The following is a 24033-nucleotide window of genomic DNA, read 5'->3' as shown; positions in this document are numbered from 1 at the left end:
TGGCGGCGGCGGCGGCAGCGGGAGCAGGAGCGGCGGCGGCGGCGGCATCCCTGAGACTCCTCGAGCTACCTTTCCCTGTGACAGCCACTGACGTTCTCCGCCGCTAGAAGAGACCCCGCTTCTCCGGCGCCCGCCTGCCCTCCCCCCTCCCAGCCCCAGCCCCAGCCCCGCCAGCACCGCTACCTCCGCCAGCATTGCCACCATCAGCACCACCTCCACCACCACCACCGACACCACCACCACCACCACCGCCGGCGGCGGCAGCAGCCATTTCATCTCCACAGAAACCAGACACAAAAACATGGCAGAAATGGAGAAAGAAGGGAGACCTCCGGAAAATAAAAGGAGCAGGAAACCGGCTCACCCAGTGAAAAGGGAGATCAATGAGGAAATGAAGGTATTTTTGGACTTCGGGGCTGGAGAGACTGAGCTCTTTCTTCCGCCCGCTCCCTTTGGGCCGTTGTACGGATTTGGGGGGTACGGGGAGCGCTTGTCAGTTTCTGTAGGACGCCCAGAACGCCTCAGCTCTTCCTCCAGGTGCAAAACCGAGGCCAACTCACGGGCTGCATCCCCGAGATTTGCCTGCCTCCGATTTGATGGGGGTGGGGGGCGGCCAGGAAACCACATACTATTTAACCTTATAAACCCCAGATTGGCACAGGCGCGTTTCAGAGGGAGGGGACCGGGGGCCCAAGTGGCGGGTGGACGTGGTGAAGAGGCTTTCCTAGTCGGCGGTGTGTAGTTTCTTCCCTTTCTTCGGGAACCGTTCCTCGGGTCCCTCCAAAGTTGAGGCGCTGCCGGGCCGAGGAACCCCGGGAGCGCTCGATTCCACCCTTGCCTCCAGTCCGTCTCCCAGCGCCTCGATCCCGCTTCCCCTCAAGTAGCCAGCTGCGACGGTGTAGAGAGGCTGTCAGTGCCCCGGCGAGTGCGGCCCCAGCAGCGTGAGTCTGGGTACCGTTTTGACTGCCGGCTTACCTCGCCCGCCCCTGTCCGCTCCTCTCGCTCGGCTGCCTCCGCCTCTTGCTCGTCTTTGCATGCTCCACTTCCCAGTTTATCAGACCCGGGCAAGCCCCGCCGAAAGATAGCTGTCTGGGGGGCGGCCTTCCCGAGCGCCGGCCCATTGTTCGGAAAGGCCAGCCCGGAGTCCTGTCGGCGAGGTCGGGCTCCCCGCCAGGCCAGCGGTGCGCCAGAGGTGGCGAGCGCAGCAGCCTGGCGCTCCAGCTGTTCGCTTTGGAGCGATTGCACCAGAGCACCGCTCAGCTCCGGCCAACCCCCACCTCCCCCCCCCCCCACCCCCGACACATACACTTATTTTCCATGAAGTTGAAGCTTTTTCCCGGCGAGGGTTTTATTCTGTGTTGATATGACGAATCGATCTTGATTAAAGAAAAAAAAAATATATATATATATATATTAATTTTTTTTCTTTTTGTGAATTACAAACAAGTAGCAGTTTTCAGGGGGACTTTAGCTTTCATTCTGCAGCCGGCTTGGTGTTCCCTATCTTCTGCAAGATAGAATCCTTAACACTGCCAACTGACTTAGTCAGGTTGGTGAACTTTGTATTTAAAAGGCAGACTGGATGAAAATGGCATGCGACTAAGTAAAATTCATCGCGCTTTGACGCTTTCTTGATTAGAACAAGCACACTCTATGAGAGTGCCTTCTGTGAAGCCCGTGTTTAGGAAGGGGCGCACGGATAATACAAGCTGTATGAGTATCTAGGTGCATATGCTTATAGCTTTCCTTTCCTCCAGAAAATGTCTGTAGCAATCTCAATTTCGGAATTTGAGCTGTTATTTCTGGGTGATGAACTTAGTGCCTGAAAGCATGGGGTGCAGCATCAGTCCAAGGGGAGGTAAGGAAGATTTGCTCTGGAAACCAGTGCCATTCCTTGTGATGGAAAGCACCATTGATTTAAATGATAGTTTTTTAAAAGACCAGTAGGAGCTGTTGTCTTCTGATGAGGGCTGGAATTCAAACAGTCTACAATAACCATTCTTCCTCACTTACACTTCTCTTCTGTCCTGCATTTCCAGATTACTTTTCCATTTCATTTTAAATTGGGGGTGCAGGAACAGGAGAGAAGTGAGCCACTAGGAAATCACAGTGTGCACTGGCCCTTTAAAACACTACCTAATGTGATCTATATGGATGGCAGCTTTTAAGTTTCATAGGTTCTAGAATTACAAATTAGCTAATTTTAATCAAAACATGTGAAATGTTATCCCGGCTGGATATAAAGGCTGACTGTGCTCAATGCTTGGGGCTGGCGTTGTTGACTTTGGCTGCGGGCGCACTCCGTGGTTTGGGAGATAGTTGTCCTTCTACAGTATAACAGATGTTTGTCTGAACTGGTGAGGAAGAAACAAAAACAACATTGTGTGAAGGGGAAAAATTACACAATTTTTAGTCAATGCTGCAGGACTAAGTATGGAATTAACCTTCGTGCACAGAATTTCCTCTTCTTAAAATGTTATTTTTCTTCCAAATCACCACCTACTATTTGAAGTTTTAGTCCTCATCATTTCTGTGTAGAGTGGCATTAAATAAGAAGTTTTACACAGCAAATAACTCAGTTGCCTGTAGGATTGGTATTTTCTATCTGGTTTAGACCAGTGTGTGAGAGACCCCGGCAGAAACCTTCAGTCATGTCCACGCACACAATGCCAGTATGCATGGATTCCCATTTGTACTGGAATTGTTTTGTAGGTATTCCTCTAATATAATGGCACCCAAAGTCCTCATTTGAAAAGTGCTTTCTCAAAGTCAAATGGTGGAAAGGTTATTTTGAACTCATTAATATTTTTCTGTTTTTAATGTTAATAACCACATCAGTATAACCCTCCTCAAACCTCATGGTATTATTACTACTCCTTGTCCCCAAACCTAAAGTGTAGAGTAACATAACAAGTTGGTTGCCCTGTACAAAAATATGTGCAACAAAATGTCACCGAGAACACAATGTGGCCTTGTGCAGCTTCATATCGGTGCCGCTGGAGCTGCCTGGCTGTGTTTGCCTTCATCTGAACGGCTTTCATCTGGACCAGTGTAAACTAAACCCTGGTAAGTAATCACTGCCCGGCAGAAAGAAAGGAATGTATACAGCTAGCACGGCCTAAGCTGTAAAAACGGAAACCTGAGCCCCCACCGAGGATCACATATCAAGGCTTGAAGGTAGGGGAAATGAAAGGGGGAAAGAGGAGAGAGCGAATGGAAAAGTCAGCCTGGGAAGTGGAGGGTCAGGAGGAGGCCCCCCTCAGGGAGATTTGGCTCAGGGATTAGGGAGTTTTATCATGGTGTACAGTGACCTACTCAGGTTTCAACACTGGTTGGATCAAGTTGCTTCTCTGTGAGCTGAAAGAAAAAAGACTGGTGTGTATGTGATTTTTCTTCCCCGCTTCGGGTAATAGAAAGGACATTGGCACAAGTGTCTATTTTAAGTACAGCAAATGCAGGGCACTCAGAATGAGTGACAAAATCACCTCATCATGAGGCTTTCTTCAAGATCTCCTAATTGAGATAGTTACATGTTTATTTTAAAATGGCTGGAGAAGACAAACTGGCTGAGGTTTAGCTGACACCAGTAATGGCATTGGAGGTTGTCTTCATGTGGCTGGGAGCTAATGTTGGTGGCTGTTTCACTAGATCAGATATTGAGTTACATTTTCGTTATCACTGGTCTAATGTGCATGGCAGTTGTAACAAATTTAAATTTGATACAATATAATTTTGTGTGTGAAAAGTACATGACTTGGCATAGATGCTTATAGTGTAGTGAAAATATCTTCAAGTAGAAGTGCTTGTCTCATTATGACCTTTACAATGTTACCTTATCTTTCCTTTTCTTCTTTCTCCCTCCACCCTGGTTTTTCTTGGTTAAAAAGACTCGTTACTTTACTGTATTTGTCATAAGTATGCCTTGTTTAATTAATGACCAGTAGAGACAATTAAAAAAAATTAGATGGTGATGCAATTTACATTTTGACTATTTTTGTTTTCTAAAGTGAATATTGTGATTGTATCTAATGTAGTATGTCTTCAATGTACTGTTAGCTCACATGTATCATAATAAATGGATCTTAGGATGGAATCCCAACACATAGAAGGGCTAATTCATTTCAGGAGTTCATCCATAACATGACAGATTTAATATAAAAACTAGTTCATACTATTGGACATGTATAGGTAAATATATGTGTAAGTGTAACAGTAACAGTAATAGTTCTACTTAAGGGTAAGTATTTTGCACACATAGATATTAGTGAACATGACTAGTGGCTACTGAACAGTAATGCAGCTCAAAAAAAAAAAAAACTACACTGTGAGTAGAGATAATGAGTCAGATTTTTATCTTTTAAAACTCTTTGACAAAACCAGTGTGATTAGATCAAGGACTCTGCCCTGGAAACTTTCCTAAACAAACCATAATTAATGCATTTGCAGTGTTTGACTTCTTTATCAATTGTTAAACTACAGGATCATCTGTATTAAATGTCTTGGGGTCTCCTTTACTGAAGACGTTTTCTGTCTATAAATATTCCCAGTAAATAATTTGTACCTAAAATTATGCTTCAGTCCTGATGCCTACAGTTAGAGTCAGGAACATCTGTTAAAGTTTAGTAGTAAACTCACCACAAGATTTGCTAATTTGGTTTCTGATGGTCTCCATTTGGCATTAAAAATGACCTGTGTCAACTGCATAGACAATAAAGCAACTTGCAGAGCTAAGCTGGTGAGTGCAGTGAGATAAATAGGTTTCCATTAAGAAAAGAAAAGAAAAGAAAAGAAAAGAAAAGAAAAGAAAAGAAAGAAAGAAAGAAAGAAAGAAAGAAAGAAAGAAAGGGAAAGAAAGAAAGATCATGGTGTAGATTGGGAGAGTCGGCATGTTTCAAAGTTGAAATCAGCTCATTACTAAAACAGGTATATTTTAAGTTTTGCTGCTGAAACTCCATCCTGTTGTCAGACACAGTAAGTCTCAGGAACCTAGAAAGTGGGCTTGGGACAGATCTCACTGCGGCATTCACAAATTATGTAAGACCTGTCAGCCACTGGCCTCAGGTGTGCCACGTGGTAGGGTTGGGGACTAATGTCAGCTGGGACATGGTCCTTACTTCTTGCGAGCTGGAGTAGGATGTTCCTGAGCCCACCAGCCTTGTCCTCCACGTTTCTGTCAGTTGTCCTGCTCAAGGCTCCAGTCAAAACCCATTAAGAGATGCTTCTGGGAGGGCACAGAGAGCTGTGAATTCTGTTCTGTTCAAACCAGCGTTTTCTGAAAAGAGGCTCTTTTTCCGTCCATGAACCTGTGAGTGTGATAGAGCAAGATTCTCTAAGCCTTATACGACTCGCAGGTTCCAGAGACGAGGAAATGGAAAGGAACCACTCCACTTCCTCCCGAATCTGAAATAAACATTTGAACTAGAAGAAAATGAGTCTGACAGACTCATTCCCTTCTGCGTTTCCTGCCTCTGTGCTTGCCAAGCACTGCTCTGAGAAGCCAAGCCTTACTCTCCTTGTGTGAGAGACAGACTCATAGAAACCAAGAGGTAACAGTTTTTAAAGGAAAGTCAAAAAGGGCCTCCAAAAGGGCAAATATCAGTGAGCACAAGTGACCGTCTGAAAAAAGGAGAGTTCCAGGGAAAGACAGTGTCTTGTTAGAGTGACCATATTTTTTATATCTCCTAGGGAAGTGTCCTTTTCATTAAGTCTTTATACTGCTTTCTCTTTCTTTTCAAAAAAGTTATTAGAAGTAGTAGAAGGCGGATCATTTAAAAAGCTCTCAAGTCTCAAACTTCCTCTTGTGGAATGGGAAGTCAGCCACACTTGCACTCTCGAGCTAATAAGATTATTGAATATTTTCCTAAAAGACAAGGGATATTACTGGGTAAAATGAGAAAGAAATAAAGTACTTTGTTTTTGATGGTGCCAATTGAAACATGTAAACAGGCATGAAAGCATGTGGTGAGTGTGATTTGCTGAATGTATATTTTAGGATCTGTAGACCGATGGGTGTTAATATCTGTTACGTAACCAAAGGGCTGTGGAACCCTGTCCTGTTTTAAGGCCAATGGCTTTGGCAGGGACAGGAAAACAATGCAACAAGTCTTGGTGATTTTTAGGGCCGTTCTACAGCTGTGATCGGACACAGCTGCACACCTGCCTTGTTTGCCATGTTAACCTCGGGGCTGGAATCCACAATTTCACAGCATTTGTTTGACCTTTTTTAGGACGTTTGATGTCCTGGCCGTGGATGAAAACGTGGGAACATAATTGTCTATTCTGTGTCACAAAAAGACAATAAAGCAACATAGGTTTTATATATGGAAACACACAATTTTGGTTTCGTATACCAATTACACAGCCATCCAATTTAGAATATATCAATAAGAGAACAAGACTTTCTCGTCAGGCCTGTTCCAGGCTGGAGTTGTATTTTAATATTATGATGTGTCTTCTACCTTTAGAACTGTATTGTAATCATTGTGTTGTGGCCGAAAACGCTGCAAAATGGAGGGTAGTGACCATCTTTAAAGGATTTCTTCTTCTTCTTTTTTTAAATATTTATTTATTTATTTTGAGAGAGAGCATGAGTGGGGGCAGGGAAGAGAGAGAGGGAGCGAGAGGGAGAGAGAGAGAATCCCAAAGCAGGCTCTGTGCTGTCTGTGAGGAGCCCAATGCGGGGCTTGAACTCACAAACCACGAGATCATAACCTGAGCTGAGATCAAGGGCCTGACACTTAACAGACTGTGCCACCCAGGCGCTCCCATCTTTAAAGGATTTCAAGTTGCAAAACTGTGGTTCAGGTAAAAAGAGCAGGGCTCACCGGGTAAAGTCTGCACCAAGAGTACAAATCTTGCTGCTCTTATCGTTCCATGCATGTGGATAGCCCTCTAACGGGTCTTCTCGGGGGAGAAGGACCATCTGATTCCTTAGGATACCATCTGATCTAGTGGGATCATGAATGTGGATGTACTTTGTAATCTGTAAAGGGATCTTACAATGTTTCTTTTTCTCTGTTTAAATGTTACCTCCCAACCCTCTTGCAGAACTCTAAAATAAATCCGATCTACTGGATCTGTGTTAAGAGAGATGACTTAGGGGCACCTGGGTGGCTCAGTCAGTTGCGTGTCGGACTTTGGCTTAGGTCATGATCTCGTGGCTCGTGAGTTTGAGCCCCTTATCAGGCTCTCTGCTGTCAGCCTGGAGCCCACTTTGGATCCTCTGTCCCCCTCTCTCTCTGCCTCTTCCCTGCTCGCATTCATTCTCTCTCTCTCTCTCTTTCTCAAGAAAAAAATAAACCTTAAAAAAGAGAGAGAGATGACTTAGACTCAGCCTTAGGCCAGATGTGGGGATAGAATCAGAAGCTGACTTCTAATCAAGTTCAGTTCTTACTTCTGAAAGAAGAGAAACTGCCTCTCTTCTGCAAATTGCTATCTTACCCCCTTTAAAGATCTCAATTAGCAAGTTCAGTGATGCTTAACAGAAACCTACCTCAGAAGTCAGAACACATGGAGGTGAAGGGGGAGATAAAATATTTTCCAAAAATAACCATCATTCTGTCATTCATAATCTTAACCAGCAGGGATGCTAGCATTTTCCCCCCCTGCCTTATAAAGTGTTCAGGATTGGGGTTTCCCTTTCCTTTGAAAGTATTTCTCATAGGCTTCACTTTTGTAGACAATGTGTGCCAGAATGTTTTGAAGTTAAGTCATGTGACTGACAGATCCTTTTTATTGTCATCAGGACTGTGAATATGGCTGACATAATTGTCTATGAGTAGACTATGTGTTAATTAATTTTTAGTTAAAGTAATTTTTACTTTTATAAAGTTAATACACAGACACGATAGAAATAGTAGAGTAAGCAATACAGAAGATACAAAATACAAAAGCAATACAAAAGCTAAAAGAAAAACAAAGCCTATAATTTTCCCACCCAGACACAATTACTATCAACATTCTGATATATGTCTGTTAATGCCCTTTTCTATGTATGATATATAGTTTTTTTTTAAACAAAAGAGGTCTTCTAGTGTGCTAACCTTCTTCAAAACTTAATATATTGTTAATAGCTTTTCATGGCAGTAAAAATTTATCTATAGCATATATTTTAATGGTGCAATAGTATTCCATTTTAGTCACTCCATGACTAAGCTGTAATTTAACTAGATTCCTATTGTTTGGCATATAGTTTGTTTCTAAGAAAAAACCCTGAGATAAACATTCCTGAACATGCATATTTTTGCACGCATTTCCTTTGAATGGTTCCTACAATGCTGAGAAATACAATTGCTGAATCAAAGGGTATGTGCGTGTTTAAAGTCTTTCACTGCATACAGTCAACTACCCTTTTTCTAAAAGTTGTATCAACTTAAATTTCCAATAGTAGGAGACTGCTCATTAGCACTGGATATTCCAATTCTTTTAATTTGCACATATTTATTTTTAGAATCCATTTTACTGAATTTTGTTTGATCGTTTTTCTGTATTTATACATTTAAAAAATATTTGTGAGGGGCGCCTGGGTGGCTCAGTCAGTTGAGCGTCCGACTTCGACTCAGGTCATGATCTCACAGTTCGTGGGTTTGAGCCCCACGTTGGGCTCTGTGCTGACAGCTCATAGCCTAGAGCCTGCTTTCGAATCTGTGTCTCCTTCCATCTCTGCCCCTCCTCTGCTCACACTCTGTCTCTCTCTCTCTCTTTCTCTCAAAAGTAACTAAACATTAAAAAAAAAAGTTAAAATTTTGTGAATATATTCAAATGTACTATCACATTGACTGAGTACATTCTAAGTGCTAGGCATTGTCCTAGGTGAGGGGTAAAATGAAATAAGAGGTTTCTGCCCTCAGGTAACTTATAGTGTATTTGGGATAGGTGACATATTTTACCAGACCTGGGACTTGGAGTGAAAACTGGGATTATGTTTGTGGGGAGAGAGAGGACATGGCTCTTCCCTCATTTGAATGAAAAATTGGGAGCTCTTTGAAAACTTTGTGCTCTCTTGGTTAGTATACGAAGTTGAAAACACACTGATACTCAGTTTTATGAGGCCTGGTAAGAAAGAAATCCGTGGTACCTACTTACATTTTAAAGTCTATTTGGTGTTTTCAAAATAAAATCATTAGTCCTTTTTGAAGTCCTTCAAGTAGTTGCATTTCAGAAGTATTGTGAGAATTTGTAATTACTGCAGTTTTCAAAGTGCCTTGAAGTCCAGTCTTTATTATTTACCTGGTAAAGCGGTCAGTGAAAAATCATTTAGACTGAACTTTGACGTTTGTGCAGTACTTCCAGGTGAATAAGAAGAGAATCTAATGAAGGTCCTAGGAATTAGGTTTCAACAAAAATAAATTTTTGTATCAAAAGAATTCAGAAGGAATGGGGAAATAGTAAAATTTCCAGCCTTTCCACCATCTTTCTGTGGCCTATTTTTTTTTTGTTTGTTTGTTTAATTCTAGGAAGAGATCATGCTTTCAGACTAAATGTTAGGATTGTCTTTTTTTTTCCTTAGGAGCCCTGGAGGCGAGGGAGGGGAATTAGAGAGGGCAAGGAAGAGGCATGGGGATAAATGTTAAAAGTACAAAGCAACTAGAGTCAGATGCAATGTGCAAAAAATTATAAAATGAGAAGATTAAATTTAACAGTGAATTTTGAACACAATCCAACGAAACAAATAATTGAGGAGAGTAGAGGCCAATGATCAAGTCTGAAAGCAAGCAACATAGGTAGATATAGGCCCTGGTTGGAAAGCTCTTTATATGTGACATTGACATCCTGTGGTATGATTTCCTTGCAACTCTTTGATTGGTCCAAGGAGGTAGTTTCTTTGGAATTGCTGACACATCGGACTATATGGAATTGATCATAGAAAGAGGCCTGGTGTAAGAATCAGAAGATCTGTATTTTTGTTCTGATTTTACTGTGTGATGTCTCATGCCTGTCATTTACTTTCTGGATGCTCTAATGTTTGGTTGTAAAATGAAGGTATCACCTAGGTTCACCAGAAGTTTATTGTGGAAATCAAATACCCAACTTACTGGGTTATTGAAAGGAACAGAGAGTTAAAGGATGTGGAAACACTATAAAGTGCTGTAAGAGTGTTAGACATTATCATTATAATTATAGTGACCTATTTTCCAAACCCAAATTGGACCACATGGTATGAGAGAGGATTTTTGTGCCACTTCCAAGGGTGAGAGGCAGTCTGCAAAATGCGATTCAGATGCCAGAATATTGAAATTTCTGGCACAATTTTGATGGTTTATGGGAGCAATGATAAAATATTTGAAATAGTAAATGTTCAGTAAAATTTATGACATGTGATCATGATAATTGTAATATTTCTTTGCAAAAGGTATTTAATTTCTTGTCTAAGTAGAAGTTCTTTGATTTCACAGAATCTTACTACTGGGAGGGACCTGGGGACTTTAGTTTCCCACCCCGTCTCTAGAATATTTGCTAGGTGAAGATTTGCAGGGGGGGGCAGGGGGGAACAAATTTCACTACCTCCCTTGGTAAAGTAACTTGTCTTATTATTGAACGTCTTTCTGGCAAAACATCTCTGCAGTTTAATTTTTATCACCTTTATTTTTTCACCTTTTAAAAACCATAACATACATGAGAAACATCTGTAGGAAAGGAGTAATTTTTTTAATAGAAAAATCCTTTTTTGAGGATAATAATTTAAAAAATGTTGAAAAACCAACCGCTGGAATTTTCTACCAGAAGGATTTGAAAACCCTTATGGGCCATAAACATTAAACTCATTTCTTCTAGAATGTTATGTTTCTTGGATGATAACTGCAAAAATCTATTTCATTTCCTTTGGTTTCGCACCATAATGAGCCCATATGATATCTAGCATCAAATTCTACCTAGAAATTAAAAATCTTAAGTTGTCTATTCCTTGGGGTTCTTTTTTTTTTTTTTTAATTTTTTTTTTCAACGTTTATTTATTTTTGGGACAGAGAGAGACAGAGCATGAACGGGGGAGGGGCAGAGAGAGAGGGAGACACAGAATCTGAAACAGGCTCCAGGCTCTGAGCCATCAGCCCAGAGCCCGACGCGGGGCTCGAACTCACGGACCGCGAGATCGTGACCCGGCTGAAGTCGGACGCTTAACGACTGCGCCACCCAGGCGCCCCAAGGTTCTTTGATTTCTTAATACAGTGTGTTTAAGACAGAAGTAATAGTCTGTTTCTTATACTTATGCCACAAGAAACTTTGGTGTTCACTTTCTCTTTCTTTCACCTTGGTCTTCCTTTCTTGACAGATTTGAGATTTATAGCTTGAGGGTTTATAAACCTTTCCTATTCTGCTTTTGCAGTCATCTATCAAAGCAACAAGGTGTTTATTTTTATTTTCACTGATAAGAAAGGGAATGTTTCAGAGCTTATTTTCATTGACATTTATAGTAACTTGAAAATCATAGAATAGACTAAGTTCACATTGATTGTTCCACGAAGTCTCTGAGTTTTCAGCACAAACCATAAACTAAGTGTTGCAGTTAAGATGTCCCAATATTATGAATTTGGTGTTAATAATCCAGCGGAGGTTTTAGTTTTTACCCGCATGTCTGAAACTTCTGGATTCCATCCCTGGGATTGGTTCTGAAAAGCTGAATGGATTTGCAGCTGGACTAAAACAAACAAATCTATATCCTTGGCTGGGAGGTTGTTCCATGAATTATGCATCTGTAGCCTTTGTGTCACTTCAGAGGTTAGGCAGAACTGGAGAGAGAGGCACCCAGATACAAACGGTCTAGAAAATTGGATATGGTGGCCAAGAGTTACTATGCAAAAGATTTTCTGTCTCGTTGGCACAGTTCTCTTGGAGATTGGGGCAAATAGCACACAGACCAATAAGATGGTTTGAACTTGGCTTTTTACACTGTGGGGAATTGGTGTTTTGATGTAAGGTGTAATCCTTCTCCGTGGAGATTTCTGCTGCCAGACCACTGATGGAGGACCTCGATTTGTGCGCTTAGGGACTGTCATTCTCCAGACCAGGCGCTCAGCTTAGTGAAAAAAATTGGGTGTTAGGGGAGACTGACGCCTCATTAAAGGGATCTCTTTTGATTGAGTAGAGCAGCATTTAGCTGAGTCCTCCTCAGTGGTATTCCAGAGGTTGCTGAGCTTATTATACATATCGATCATATCATCTTTGTGCATTCATGAAAAGAATGTCTATTTAATGTGGACATGACCAGCCATCAGAGAGAATAAATGCCTCACTAAAGCGTGATATGGCTGACTGTTGGCCTTGTGGATGGTAGCACTGAATCAATCTGGCTAGGTTTTTTAAAAAATTGCTGGTGCACTATACCATCACAGATAGACCCAGTTGGAGCCCTGAGCTTAAGTGGGCACTAAAGCAAAGAATCTAACATTCTGTGGGAGGTTTGAAATGCCAGGTTTGTTTTTGTGGAGTCAGTAGTGTAATATCTTTTCTTTTTTATGCAATCCCTGCTGAAATCTAAAGTCGTGAAATTCAAGAGAACATGGAACTCACACGTTGAGGCTACGTACACTCTTGGTTTAGCCTGGGTGCTTTGTTTCAGGTATATAAATTATACATCCTAGTGTAATTTGGAAATGACAGCTTCTAGGGAGAATGAGAAAAGATTCTTTGGGCCACAGAGGTTAGAATATATAGTTTTTCTAGCAAGTCTAGGAAGCTCAGGATGCCTTTCCAGATAAAGATTTTTTTTTTTTTAAAAAGAATTCATTCAACATTTATTAAGCCCTTATTCTGTAGCATAGTGTCCTGCTTTTTATTTTTAAATTCCCCCAGCTTTATTGAGATATAATTGACACATAAGAACATAAGAGATTAATTGACACATTGTGTAAGTTTAAGGTGTACAATGCGTTGATTTGATGTATTTATATATTGTAAAATCATTACCACTGTAGCATTAGCTACGCCTCCAACCTGCCATAGTTGCCATTTCTTTTTTGTGGTGAGAACATTGAAGATCTACTCTCTTAGCAACATTTGAGTATATGATACAGTACTATTAGCTATCATCATCATGCTGTACATTATATCTCCCAACCTGTTAATCTAATAGTTGGAAATTTGTACCCTTAGACCAATATCTCCCCATTTCCCTCACCCCCCAGCTCTGGTGACTACCACTCTACTCTATTTCTTAGAGATGTTTTAAGGCACATGCAAGCATTAAGATCATTAATACAGTCTCACGTCTTGTTTCCAGATCTAGCAGTTGATAAGTTCACAAAAAAATAGCCACCTGATATTAAAGTTTTAAAGCTGTCCAACTATACCCATTTATTTCACAGTTTAGTATCAATAATAACAACAATAATGATATCTTACATTTATATGTTGGTTTATAGTTCATAAACTATTTTCATGTGTTATCCAAAATCTGGGCTGGCTATTAACCTTAAAGTTTTTTGGTACTATTATGTTACTTGTTGGAAGACAATCATAGTGACCTTTGATTTTATGGAGAAGGAAATCTGTCAGTAGTGAAATTTGTAAAGCAAATTATGCATTGATTTTTAAAGTATACATTTGCAAACGGGAAAATTAAAAAGGGAGACCCTTGTAGCCTTGACAATTGAGAAATTATTTCTTTGCTGAGATTTTGCTTTATCTAAGAGTCATGTTAAAGAACAATACCTGAATCAGAAAGCAATTCTAATTTAAATTAATCTGAGCCACCAAAAGTTTGATTGTTTTCATTTTCAAATATTTTCTTAGCTGTTTTCGTGCCTTACCTTTTGTGTTAGTCTGGGGTATAAACTTTGCAGAATATGCTAAAATATGACTTCCTATTTGTAAGCAAAACAGACTAATACCTTTTTTCTTATTATCTTTAAATTGCAAATGTCTGAAGGCCTGTCATAATTGGATGCGTCATCCTGAGATTTAAATGCATTACAGTGTTTGAACGTGATTTGAAAAATGAACACGACTCTAGGGGAGGTGGGGCAGGGCTGGCATTAAACGGGTAGTGCAAACAGAATTCGACTTATGCATTCGTTTCAAATAGTTATTGATTATATAAAAAAGGAACCTGTGCTTCTCTTTCAGAACTTTGCAGAAAACACTATGAATGAACTCCTTGGCTGGTATGGCTATGATAAGGTTGAACTGAAAGATGGTGAAGATATTGAATTCAGGAGCTACCCTACAGATGGAGAGAGCCGGCAGCACATTTCTGTTCTCAAAGGTAATGACATTTAATGTCCCTTTGTTCATGCAAAGAAGGATTAACTATCTCAACCTGCCAGAATTGAGTTGCTTTGGGACTCATTTTGTTGATTATGCCAATGGTTGATTTAAATGTACATCCCCAGTAGTGCTTTCCCATAAGCAGAATTCCACAGAATATAAGAGCACAACATAAAACAAAAATAGACACAGCTTAATCTCCTTCCAGCAATGAGAGAACTAGGTAGCAAGGGCTATGGACTTTAAGTGTTATGGTCCTGCCCACAAATTTATAGAAAGGGACAACATCTGCTATGTTCTCCCCCTGTGTCCTTTGATATATTAGTTATTGGGGACTGGTGCTTCCTATTAAGTGAAATATTAGGTTTGGATTTTGAGACTCTTAAGAGAGAATTTTTGGTAATCCCCCCTTCCTCTCTTTTTGGTGGGAATTCTGAAGTAAAGCCCTATTTCTGTTTTGTGTTTGAATTCCTTCCTGCTCCCAGCCTTGGATAGGGTAAGAGGAATAAGAGAGTCGTTCATGATTGGATCCCACATTACTCTATAAGAATTTTCATCAAAGCCCTGCTAAAGAGTGGAAATTAGAGTCGTGGCAGAATAAAATTAACACTGATTCTATCAGCAGATAGTGTCAGCTACTTCATGAGGGAAGCCTAGAACCACTGGTGGGTGTTGATATGGATACTGAATATATGAACCTAAATTTGGAGTGAGAGTTTGTTTGTCAAAGAAAAGGAGTATATAAAGAAGCAATCCATGTGGGGAACTTCAATAAAATGTGGGCAAAATTCATTGTGTGTCATCATTGGCAATTTGATCAGTATTTGCCCTGCATTCAAAATCTATTGGCGTAAACTACCTGCTCATGCATTTTATTGCGAGTGTCTACGACAGGGCTTTTCCTTCTTATATGCCAAGCAACAAAATGTAAATGAGCTGTCCTGCAGGCATGTGGAATTGAACGTACATGACAAATTTCATGTTAAGCCCGCTATGAAATTGTACACATCATGTTACAGAGATAGTATCATCAATTTCACTGTAAATGAAAAATGCAAGCCATGAGTTTATATTCTATAAACTAATAGCTCGTATAATACTTGGTCTAGGTAATAATCTTTGCCTCTGGGGAACATGGAGAGTGCCAGGATATGCTACTAGAGGGAAAAAGTTGTTTTCCATGGTTGAATTTTTTTTTTTTTAATGATTCACATACAAGGATAAAATTCACAAAGTTCATATCATTGTAAGTTTTCTTTATTTTCACTTTTGTTAATATTAACAAAATTAATGGGTTATTAATGAGTTCATTTAAAGAGTTTACCCTGTGAAACAGTTTTCTTTCAAATAATCTGCTTCTTTCTCATTGGTTCTTTTGATTATATTATGACCAAACTTTTTAATACAGCGGGACCTAGTTATAGGCCTGGAGGGGCAAATTTTTAGCCCCCCCCCCCCCCTTTAGCCAGAGAGTGAGGCCTGCTATATATCACTTGGTACATGGGAAATGTTAATTGCCTCTCAATTTTCTATGGGCTTTACAGCGCTAAAATTCATCACCATGATACAATTGAGATGCTAGCTATCATAGTGGAGCAAATTATAAAGGAGCCCATTGGAAATTTATGGTAACAAGACTGAAAAGGTCCAGGATGGTCTGTGCAGTTCTGGTAAAGTGTTTAAAGATTTGCAAGGAAAAATTTATTTTGTTATACATAGCCATTTTGCTTGAGAAAATGTGGTCATAAGGAAAACAAGTGCTTTTGTTACATTGAACATGATTTTCTTTTCTTTTACAGAAAATTCTTTGCCAAAACCAAAATTACCTGAGGACAGTGTTATTTCACCATACAATATAAGCACAGGCTATTCAGGGCTTGCCACAGGAAATGGACTCAGTGACTCACCTGCAGGGTCCAAGGATCATGGCAATGTGCCCATTATTGTACCTTTAATCCCTCCACCCTTCATAAAGCCACCAGCAGGTAAGTCACTACTGGGGTTTCCAAGGAGAACGACTCAGAAAGTAGTTGTCATTATCTTATAAGTCATTATTAAATGCTCAAGTTAACTTTGGAAAAGACTGTTTTAGGAATTTTGTGACAAGAGATACTAGTGCATGTATTATTTACAGGAGTATTGCTCTGTTAGGCAAACTTAGGCAAATTCCCCCAATCTACTTTTAACTGAATGACTATTTCCTGCCACTGGCTACAGAAAAGTTATTTTCCTTCTCTGAAATAATCTGTTACAAAATAAAAAAAGAAAGGTGAAATAATTTTATATACTGACTGGCTGACCTGGGTGGTAGTGTTGTGAGGGCAAGCTCTCCTCAGAGGGCCACCCTTCTAAATCCACTTCAGAAACAACCTAGATTATCCATCTTTGCCACAGATTCTTTCTAATTCCTGGAAAACTCTCTTTGAGAGCGTTAAAGAAAAATGGATGTCTGAATTTTACTTGCATGAAAATGTAATCAGTTCTTTAATATTTCCAGAAAACCAGATGGCAGTGTATGAAGCTGGATGGCAAAGGGCTGAGCATTGTATGATGTTGCAAGCTAGGTTACAGCCATGTTCCATGCAGAGAAAGAAGTTCAGTAGCATTGTATCTGGCTTGCTGTGAAATGTTGGAATTATGCTAGAATGCTTAATTGCTAGACTTACTATTTTTCTGTATATTGAGTTGAACAATGATAAACAGTGAGTTTTGATGGCAGTACTTAGCATAACTTACGGAAGAGAATGTTTGCATTTTTTTTTAGGGGAGATAGGTGTGCAATTGTTTTCATAAACAGTGAGGATATTTGTAGATATAAATTCCTAGGCTTATGTTGTAGATATTTTTGTACCATATTCTAAGTGTTACTAACATTTTCCTTCATAGTATGGGCACATTCTCTTCCTTAGCTTACTACATTTTAGTAGTAAAAGTGTCCTTTCAAATTGAGGCCCTCAGATATGTCCTTGAAATCCATTTATCTGTCAAAATCACTTGAAATTGTGTTTGCTAATTACTAACATAATTTGTGTATCATATAGAATTTACCTTTTTAATGCCCCTAGTCTCCTTTGGTTGATTGTTTTCTGATGCAGAGGGGCCCAGGTGTATCTCCCAAGGGCCAAAAACATACTTTGCATAGGCTACTGGAAAGGAGAGGGGTGACTAATTTTGTAAATGTAGGGTTCATATTCGAATGTGTGTCCAGTGGCTTCAGTGAGAGGTGATGATAAAGAGTATCATTAAGGCAGTGTGTCTAAGTGGAAAGAACCCTGGCTTCAGATTTAGACAGATTGGGCTCAAGTCTAGGCTTTGTCACTTACCAGCTCTGTGAACATGCACACATTAAATGAGTTCTCTTCTCCTCAGTTTCTCCATCTGTAAAATGGGGATCACAGTTTCATCCTATGGTATTATTGTGGCCATGAGATGAGAAAATATATGTAAAGCACCTAGCATAGTACCTGCCACACGAAAGCCATTCAGTAAACACCATGCCTCTTTTTTTTCAGTCCTTAGTCTGCCCTAGAATTATCATGCACATAATTTGTGCATAAAAAGGTGTGCATCCAAATGCAAATTCCCCTCTAAGATTTATTTGAGCAAAGCAAACAGCTTTAGAAATTAACATAGCTGAGGCTAACATGAGTTTGGCATGCCAAAAAACCTGCCCTGGAGTTTCCTGCTGAGCCAGCCACGTGGAATTCAAGCACACAGCTCCCATTTAACTCTAATTCCACATCAGATCAGGAAATAAATATGCAAAAGGATACAGGCCAAAAATTGAGCCTTGGAAGTCTTAGACATAGGAACTTGGAGGAATTAGAAGCCAGAGTAACCGAACACCAGTGGTTTTATGCTGTCTTCATGCAACTCCAAAGCACTCATCTGTTGAAAACAAAATGTAGGGGAGGACGTGTTTAATTTTCTGTATCTGCTCTAAACCTTGACTCTGTGCTTCTCCTGGGGTCTATATGACAAGACAGAGAATACAGAAAGGATCTCTGCTTTCAAGGGGTTTTCTCCATTAATCCCTACACAGAAACACTTACAGGAGAGATGAATTTTCATTTAGTCATATTATATAGTACAGGGGTCCACAAACTTTTCCTGTAAAGGGCCAGATAGTATTTTAGGCTTTGGGCTATGCTGTCTCACAGCTGTATCACAGCTACTGAACTCTGCTGTTGTAGCAGGAAAGCAGCCACAGATAATATATAAACAAATGGCTGTGTTTATGTTCTAATAAAACTTCATTTACAAAAAAGACAGCAGGGAGGGTTTGGCCCCAGGACAACAGGTTGCTGATTTTTGCTCTAGGGTAAGATTGGCCAAAGCCTCATGATAATAGGAAGGTGAATAGAGTTTCTAAGAGTGAGGCCATGAGCTTTGCCAACGTCTTTTGTGTAATATCATGAGGGACAGCAACATGGACAGGAAGAGAGTGGGGTTTTCAGGGTATGTGGTGAGCTTTGGCAGATCGTAGTACTCTAATAATATTTGTTGAAAACTGAATGAACTGAACTGATATTTAAATACCTATTGCACATACATAAGACAGTACAGGCCACTTTGTTGTTCACTGAGAGAATGTTAGTATCTTGGCTGGATTAGTCCCAACCTGTCCGAAATTGACCATAGCTTTACTGACAGTGATGTGAGTCATTATCTATGGATAAGTTATCCATGTTTATCACAGATTATCACAAAACTTCCATCTAATGAATCATTTCAGTTTCTCCTTTTGTTAAAAATTTTTACCAGAATTGTTACACAGGTAACTGAGTTGAGGCACATTTCCTGTCAATTTTATAGCTGTATCTGGCTAACATAGTATTCCTAAGGGAAAGTAATAAATGGCATAATGGCCAGAAGTAAAAGGTCCCTCTATAATCAACCCTGGAATAATTTATTTTTTTTTAACGTTTATTTATTTTTAAGAGAGAGAGAGAGAGAGAGAGAGACAGAATCTGAAGCACGCTCCAGGCTCTAAGCTGTCAGCACAGAACCCAACACAGGGCTCGAACTCATGAACTGTGAGATCATGACCTGAACTGAAGTCAGATGCTTAACCGACTGAGCCACCCAGGCGCCCCAAGCCCCTAAATAATTTAAAATTGACTGTATCATGCAACTGTGCACCTTTTGGGGTAGGGAAGACGAGGATCATGTGTACGTTTTGGATTTCTGGAAGGAAAATAATGGTTAGCATTCAAATTATTCCTGTTCTACTATAAACTGGCTATGTGAAAATGCCAATAATAATAATACCTTATGTCTGGGTGAAATCCCTTATAGTTTATGAAGCTCATTCACATTCATCATTTTATTTAATCTGATCTTTACAATGACCCCAGGAAATAGCACGCTAGATATGGTTACATAAGGAACTGAAGGTCAGATAAGTTAAATGGCTTGCTCAAGATCAGGAGACTTCTAAATTCTTGAGCCAAGACTGGTAGCAATGTCTTCTGACTCCTGATTCAATATTCTTTTTAATACAAAGTTGCCTTTTCAGCTTATTTGTACAAAACTTCCTTAGACTGTATCAGAATAAGAGTACTTCTTACTCTGCTACTTCAGATACCTCAGTGACAGGGGATACAACATGTTCCTGTAAAAGGTCATTTTTTAAAGTCCACATCTTTTGGGAGACTTGATGAGTTTCTCTGAACCTGAGAATCTGTGATTCTGTGAACTGGGTTGACCTAGTAGGAGTAAAACCCCAGTGTGGTTTTAAAGTGCTTGCCATCACGGGGCAAGTTGCTTCCCCTCCGAGGTACCAGAGGGCTCCATCTGGTCGGGCACCAGTTCCAGAGTGTGTTTCATGTGCTTGGGCGGGCTCACCACTGGATCCCATCCATGTTTGGCAGCCGGTGGGCCCAGTGGAATACTTGTGATTGGGAACATGGTGATACCACACTTGCTTGGATTTCCACCCTCCTTTTGCACAGCTGCGGACAGAAGTGTGGGTGTAGCTTATTTCTGGCCCTGGGGAATTGCTTTTTTGTGCCTGCTCCCCTTTTCTTCAGAGAAGAGTAGCTCCCCATGCTTTGGTGATTACCGCAAGCATTGTTCCTGCTTTGGCCACACATGTTTGTGCACAATTTTGTCTGATTTCCAAGGCTAAGCTGCCCTTCCCCCATTAGAGACAGAATTTGGCCCCTGGTGTAGGGTTTGTGACATCACAGTCGTTACTATGGTAATAGACTTGTTATAAACACAGGATAATAGCCCTGATTTTGCTTTTTTTTTTTCCTCCAAGCAGTGAAAGGAGTCACCATGATCCTTAAATAAGACTAGCAGACTTTTCCGCAGACTAGGAAGTGGACAGAATAAGGCTTTGCTATACAGAGCTGCCATTTAAAAAAACCTGTTAAAAGAATAAGGAAATAATAGAAAGTACTGACCAACTTTTTCTTTTTATGCAAACATTCCTGTATCCTTTTAGTTTGAATGAATATGAAAGCCTCCTTCTTTGCTAATTTTAAAAATCACAGCATGAACACAGTCTGAAGTGGCAGAATATATATCAGCAGGAGTTTTGAAAGATAACTCAGGTTAATTATATTGTAACCTTGCTGTAATTCTTCTCATATTAGAGATTTTTAATATGGGTTCAACCCTTCAGGACTTCATTCAAAGAGTGTTGTGCCGGTAAAGGACTTACAGCACGGATTGCAAAGGCTGTGCTGGAGTGAGTCCCCATCAAAATATGTATACCTGCCCTGCACCCCCATTAGTTTGACTATTGAAGTGCAGCTGTTCAAATGAATTTTAAATACAGATTTTTTATAAAGACTTTATATTGCTCTTTACTGCTTTTCAAACATAATAGCACTCCGCTCCACTGACCAGACATCGGTCCTCTGCATTGGGTGGATAGGCTTGGTTCCCCCTACCCTTGTCTACCTTGGTCAAAGTAAGGACTTGAAGGTCCTTGACCTGAAGGTCAAGTTGGGACTTGAACCAGGATTTTTATCTCCTAGTCTCAGACATGACATTTTGCTCCTAAGAATTAAAAAAAAAAATCAGTGCAACTATTGGCGTAATTGTTTTTGTTCATGAGGAAAAGATGAAATGCAGCAACTTTTCCTAGTGAAAGTCTCACTGAGCCCTGCTGCAGAAAACACTGTGTATCTAGGAAATGACATTTTAAATCTGAGTCTTTTGACAGGCTTTCCCAGAGGCTTACAACTTGCCTAGTACAAGTCCAGAATCCCTCTAAATCCCTGAATACTTTAAAATGAAATTAAATGTAAAAAGAGGAGGAAATATATTTCTGCATGTGTACGGCAGTCTTGAATAAAATGTCTTTTACCTCAGATGGTAAGTGGCCTTATTCTTATTCCCCACTACTCATGTGAGAAGTGAAAGATAGAGTCTATCCACACAGCATCCACAGGTTTATGTGGAGGGAAATGAGATCAAGCTCCTAAGAGCTCGATTCCCTGTGTGCAGCAGCATCTTGACTTTCTTTGAAAACAATGACCATTTCCTGTCTTCCAGGATGGTTTGCTTTCAGTGAGCTTTCCAAATTTGTGTTCAGTCATAGTCATGGAAATATGATATATTTTTTCAGGCAAATCTTAAAATTCTTAAGGGGTTATAAGAACTGGGCTCTAAGGAACCATTAGCTTAGCTGAGAATATGGAAACATTCACGTGATCTGCTAAGCCCTGTGTATATAGCTGAGCAACCCACAGTTAATAAGCATGTTACTTTTTGGCTCTTATAATTCGTACATGGAGTTGTACTTGCAGGGAAGTTGGAATCAGAATGTGGTTTGCATTATGATCATTATTTATTTTATCTGTTATTCAATATTCTTGGGGCTTGCATATGAATGATGTATTCCAAATAGCCATTGAGAAAACAGGATTCAGTCAAAATTGCTCTGCCATTTATTTATTTGTCCAACTTTTAAAATATAATTATTAAATAAAATTACCTAGAGTTAATGGGATTTGGGTGATTTACTATTTACGTGCCAGATACATTTCTCAAAAAGAAAAGACATTCACTGAACCCTTAGATTTGGAGAATTTTCCAAATGACTTAGAACAAGGACAGGAGGAATTATGGTGAATAGCAAGAATAGGAATAGTTCATAACTGTAATGATATAATCTCATCTTGGCTAGTATTTTTTGAGCACTTCCTATGGGCCAGGCATTGTGCTAATAGATTATTATCTCATTTAATTTTCAGAACAACTCTGTGTGGATGCTATTATTAACCTTGTTTTACAGATGAGGAAACTGAGACCCAGAGCAACTTGCCTGAGGTCACACAGGTAATAAGTGGCAGAACTGACATTTGAACTTAGGCATGATGTCTCCTTAACCCATATTCATAGCCACTGGACTATCCAAAAAAAAAAAAAATGTCAGTCTTTCAGTCAATTACATGTTTATTGAATGTTCTTCACATTGTGCTAGATAATACCAATATATGTATCATCACCCCTGACCACCAGGAACTTACAGTGAACTTGGTACATAATCAAAACATCATTCCAAAAAAAAAAACCACAAAAAAAAAAACAAAAAAAACCCTCAAAATACAAAAAACATCATTCCACTTTGACTTTGAAAGGTATTTTAACAGCATTTTCAGGGTGCATGGTGCAGTAGAAGGACAGTTAAAGTGGAGTAGCAGAAAGGGTACAGGGAGATAATCAGGTACTGTTATATTCACACAGTTGAGGAGAAATGGCATCTAAAACATAATGTATGCTAGAAGATAGCCATCTGAAGACAAGGTGATTAACAGAAGACACAGATTAACAGAAGACACAACATGAAGTCTAAAAATGTTACCTATTATCATTTGGGTCCTGTTTTATCTTTCCTTATAAAATTGAGGGCTCTTGAAAAGGTGGAAATCAAATTTCAGTATGTTCAATCATTCATTTTTTTTGTAGTAACCATCTGTTACTGTATAAAATTATTACAGTATATTGACTATATTTCCAGTGCTGTACTTTTCATCCCCACAACTTATTTATTTTATAACTGGAACTTTGTATCTATAAATCCTCTTCACCTATTTCCCATCCCCTGCTCCCCTCCCTTCTGGCAACCACCAGTTTGTTCTCTGTATTTATGAGTCTGTTTCTTTTGTTGTTGTTTGTTCATTTTTTTAAGACTCCTCATGTAAGTGAAATCATTTGGTATCTATCGTTCTCTTCTGTCTGACTTATTTCACTTAACACAATATCCTCATGTTGTCACAAATAGCAAGATTTCATTCATTTTTATGACTGAGTAATATTCCAGTATGTATGTTTGAGCACTCTTAATGCCAAATCAAATATGTGGTTTGAATGGTAGCATGATGTGGTGGAAGGACTACCAGAGCAAGAATCAAGAGACCTGGGTTGTTAATGCCAGCTCTGCTATTTATTGGCTCTGTAATCTTGGATAAGTCACTTTGCCTTTCTGTGCCTCAGTTTCCTTGTCTTAAAGATGCTGTAGTTAGCGTAGGTAATTGTATCTTGTCTATATTTATAAAATCTTGATTTTGTGACTTGTATAGTGAATTGCCCTCCTGATTTTGTGATTTGAGAGGCTCTGTTTTAATATGCCATAATATGTATTTGTTAGTCGATTGAACATATTTAAAGAAAACGCACCTATATATGTAATTATGGCAGCCAAAAGTCTGATGGAAAATGTATGCTGTTTACAACAACTATCAGTGATTGTTAATTTTTTACTCTGGAAGAGTGACTTGAAATAATAGATTTAAATTTTAGAAAAACTGCTAGAAAAAAGTGTGAAATGTGAGTAAACAAAAAGACTGTATCACCCATATGTCATTACACCTA

The 24033-nt window shown here is 39.6% G+C and overlaps 1 protein-coding gene across 1 annotated transcript in view; it reads left to right on the top strand.

Moving 5' to 3' along the window:
• The first annotated feature begins 301 nt into the window (after positions 1-301).
• The window catches only part of SOBP (sine oculis binding protein homolog), a 143922-nt gene continuing 120190 nt past the window's right edge, over positions 302-24033 (top strand). The window contains exons 1-3 of the mRNA XM_047101378.1: positions 302-397; positions 14062-14200; positions 16002-16187. Of these exons, the coding sequence (XP_046957334.1) occupies positions 302-397; positions 14062-14200; positions 16002-16187 (421 nt within the window). The remainder of the gene's footprint in view (positions 398-14061; positions 14201-16001; positions 16188-24033) is intronic.

This window comes from Lynx rufus, unplaced genomic scaffold (assembly GCF_022079265.1).
Source record: "Lynx rufus isolate CCGP_SWC_20201006 ecotype Redwood Valley unplaced genomic scaffold, mLynRuf1.p SCAF_6, whole genome shotgun sequence".
Lineage (NCBI taxonomy): Eukaryota > Metazoa > Chordata > Mammalia > Carnivora > Felidae > Lynx > Lynx rufus.
Note: the sequence above shows the minus strand (reverse complement) of the source record. Positions and strands in the feature narration are given on the sequence as shown.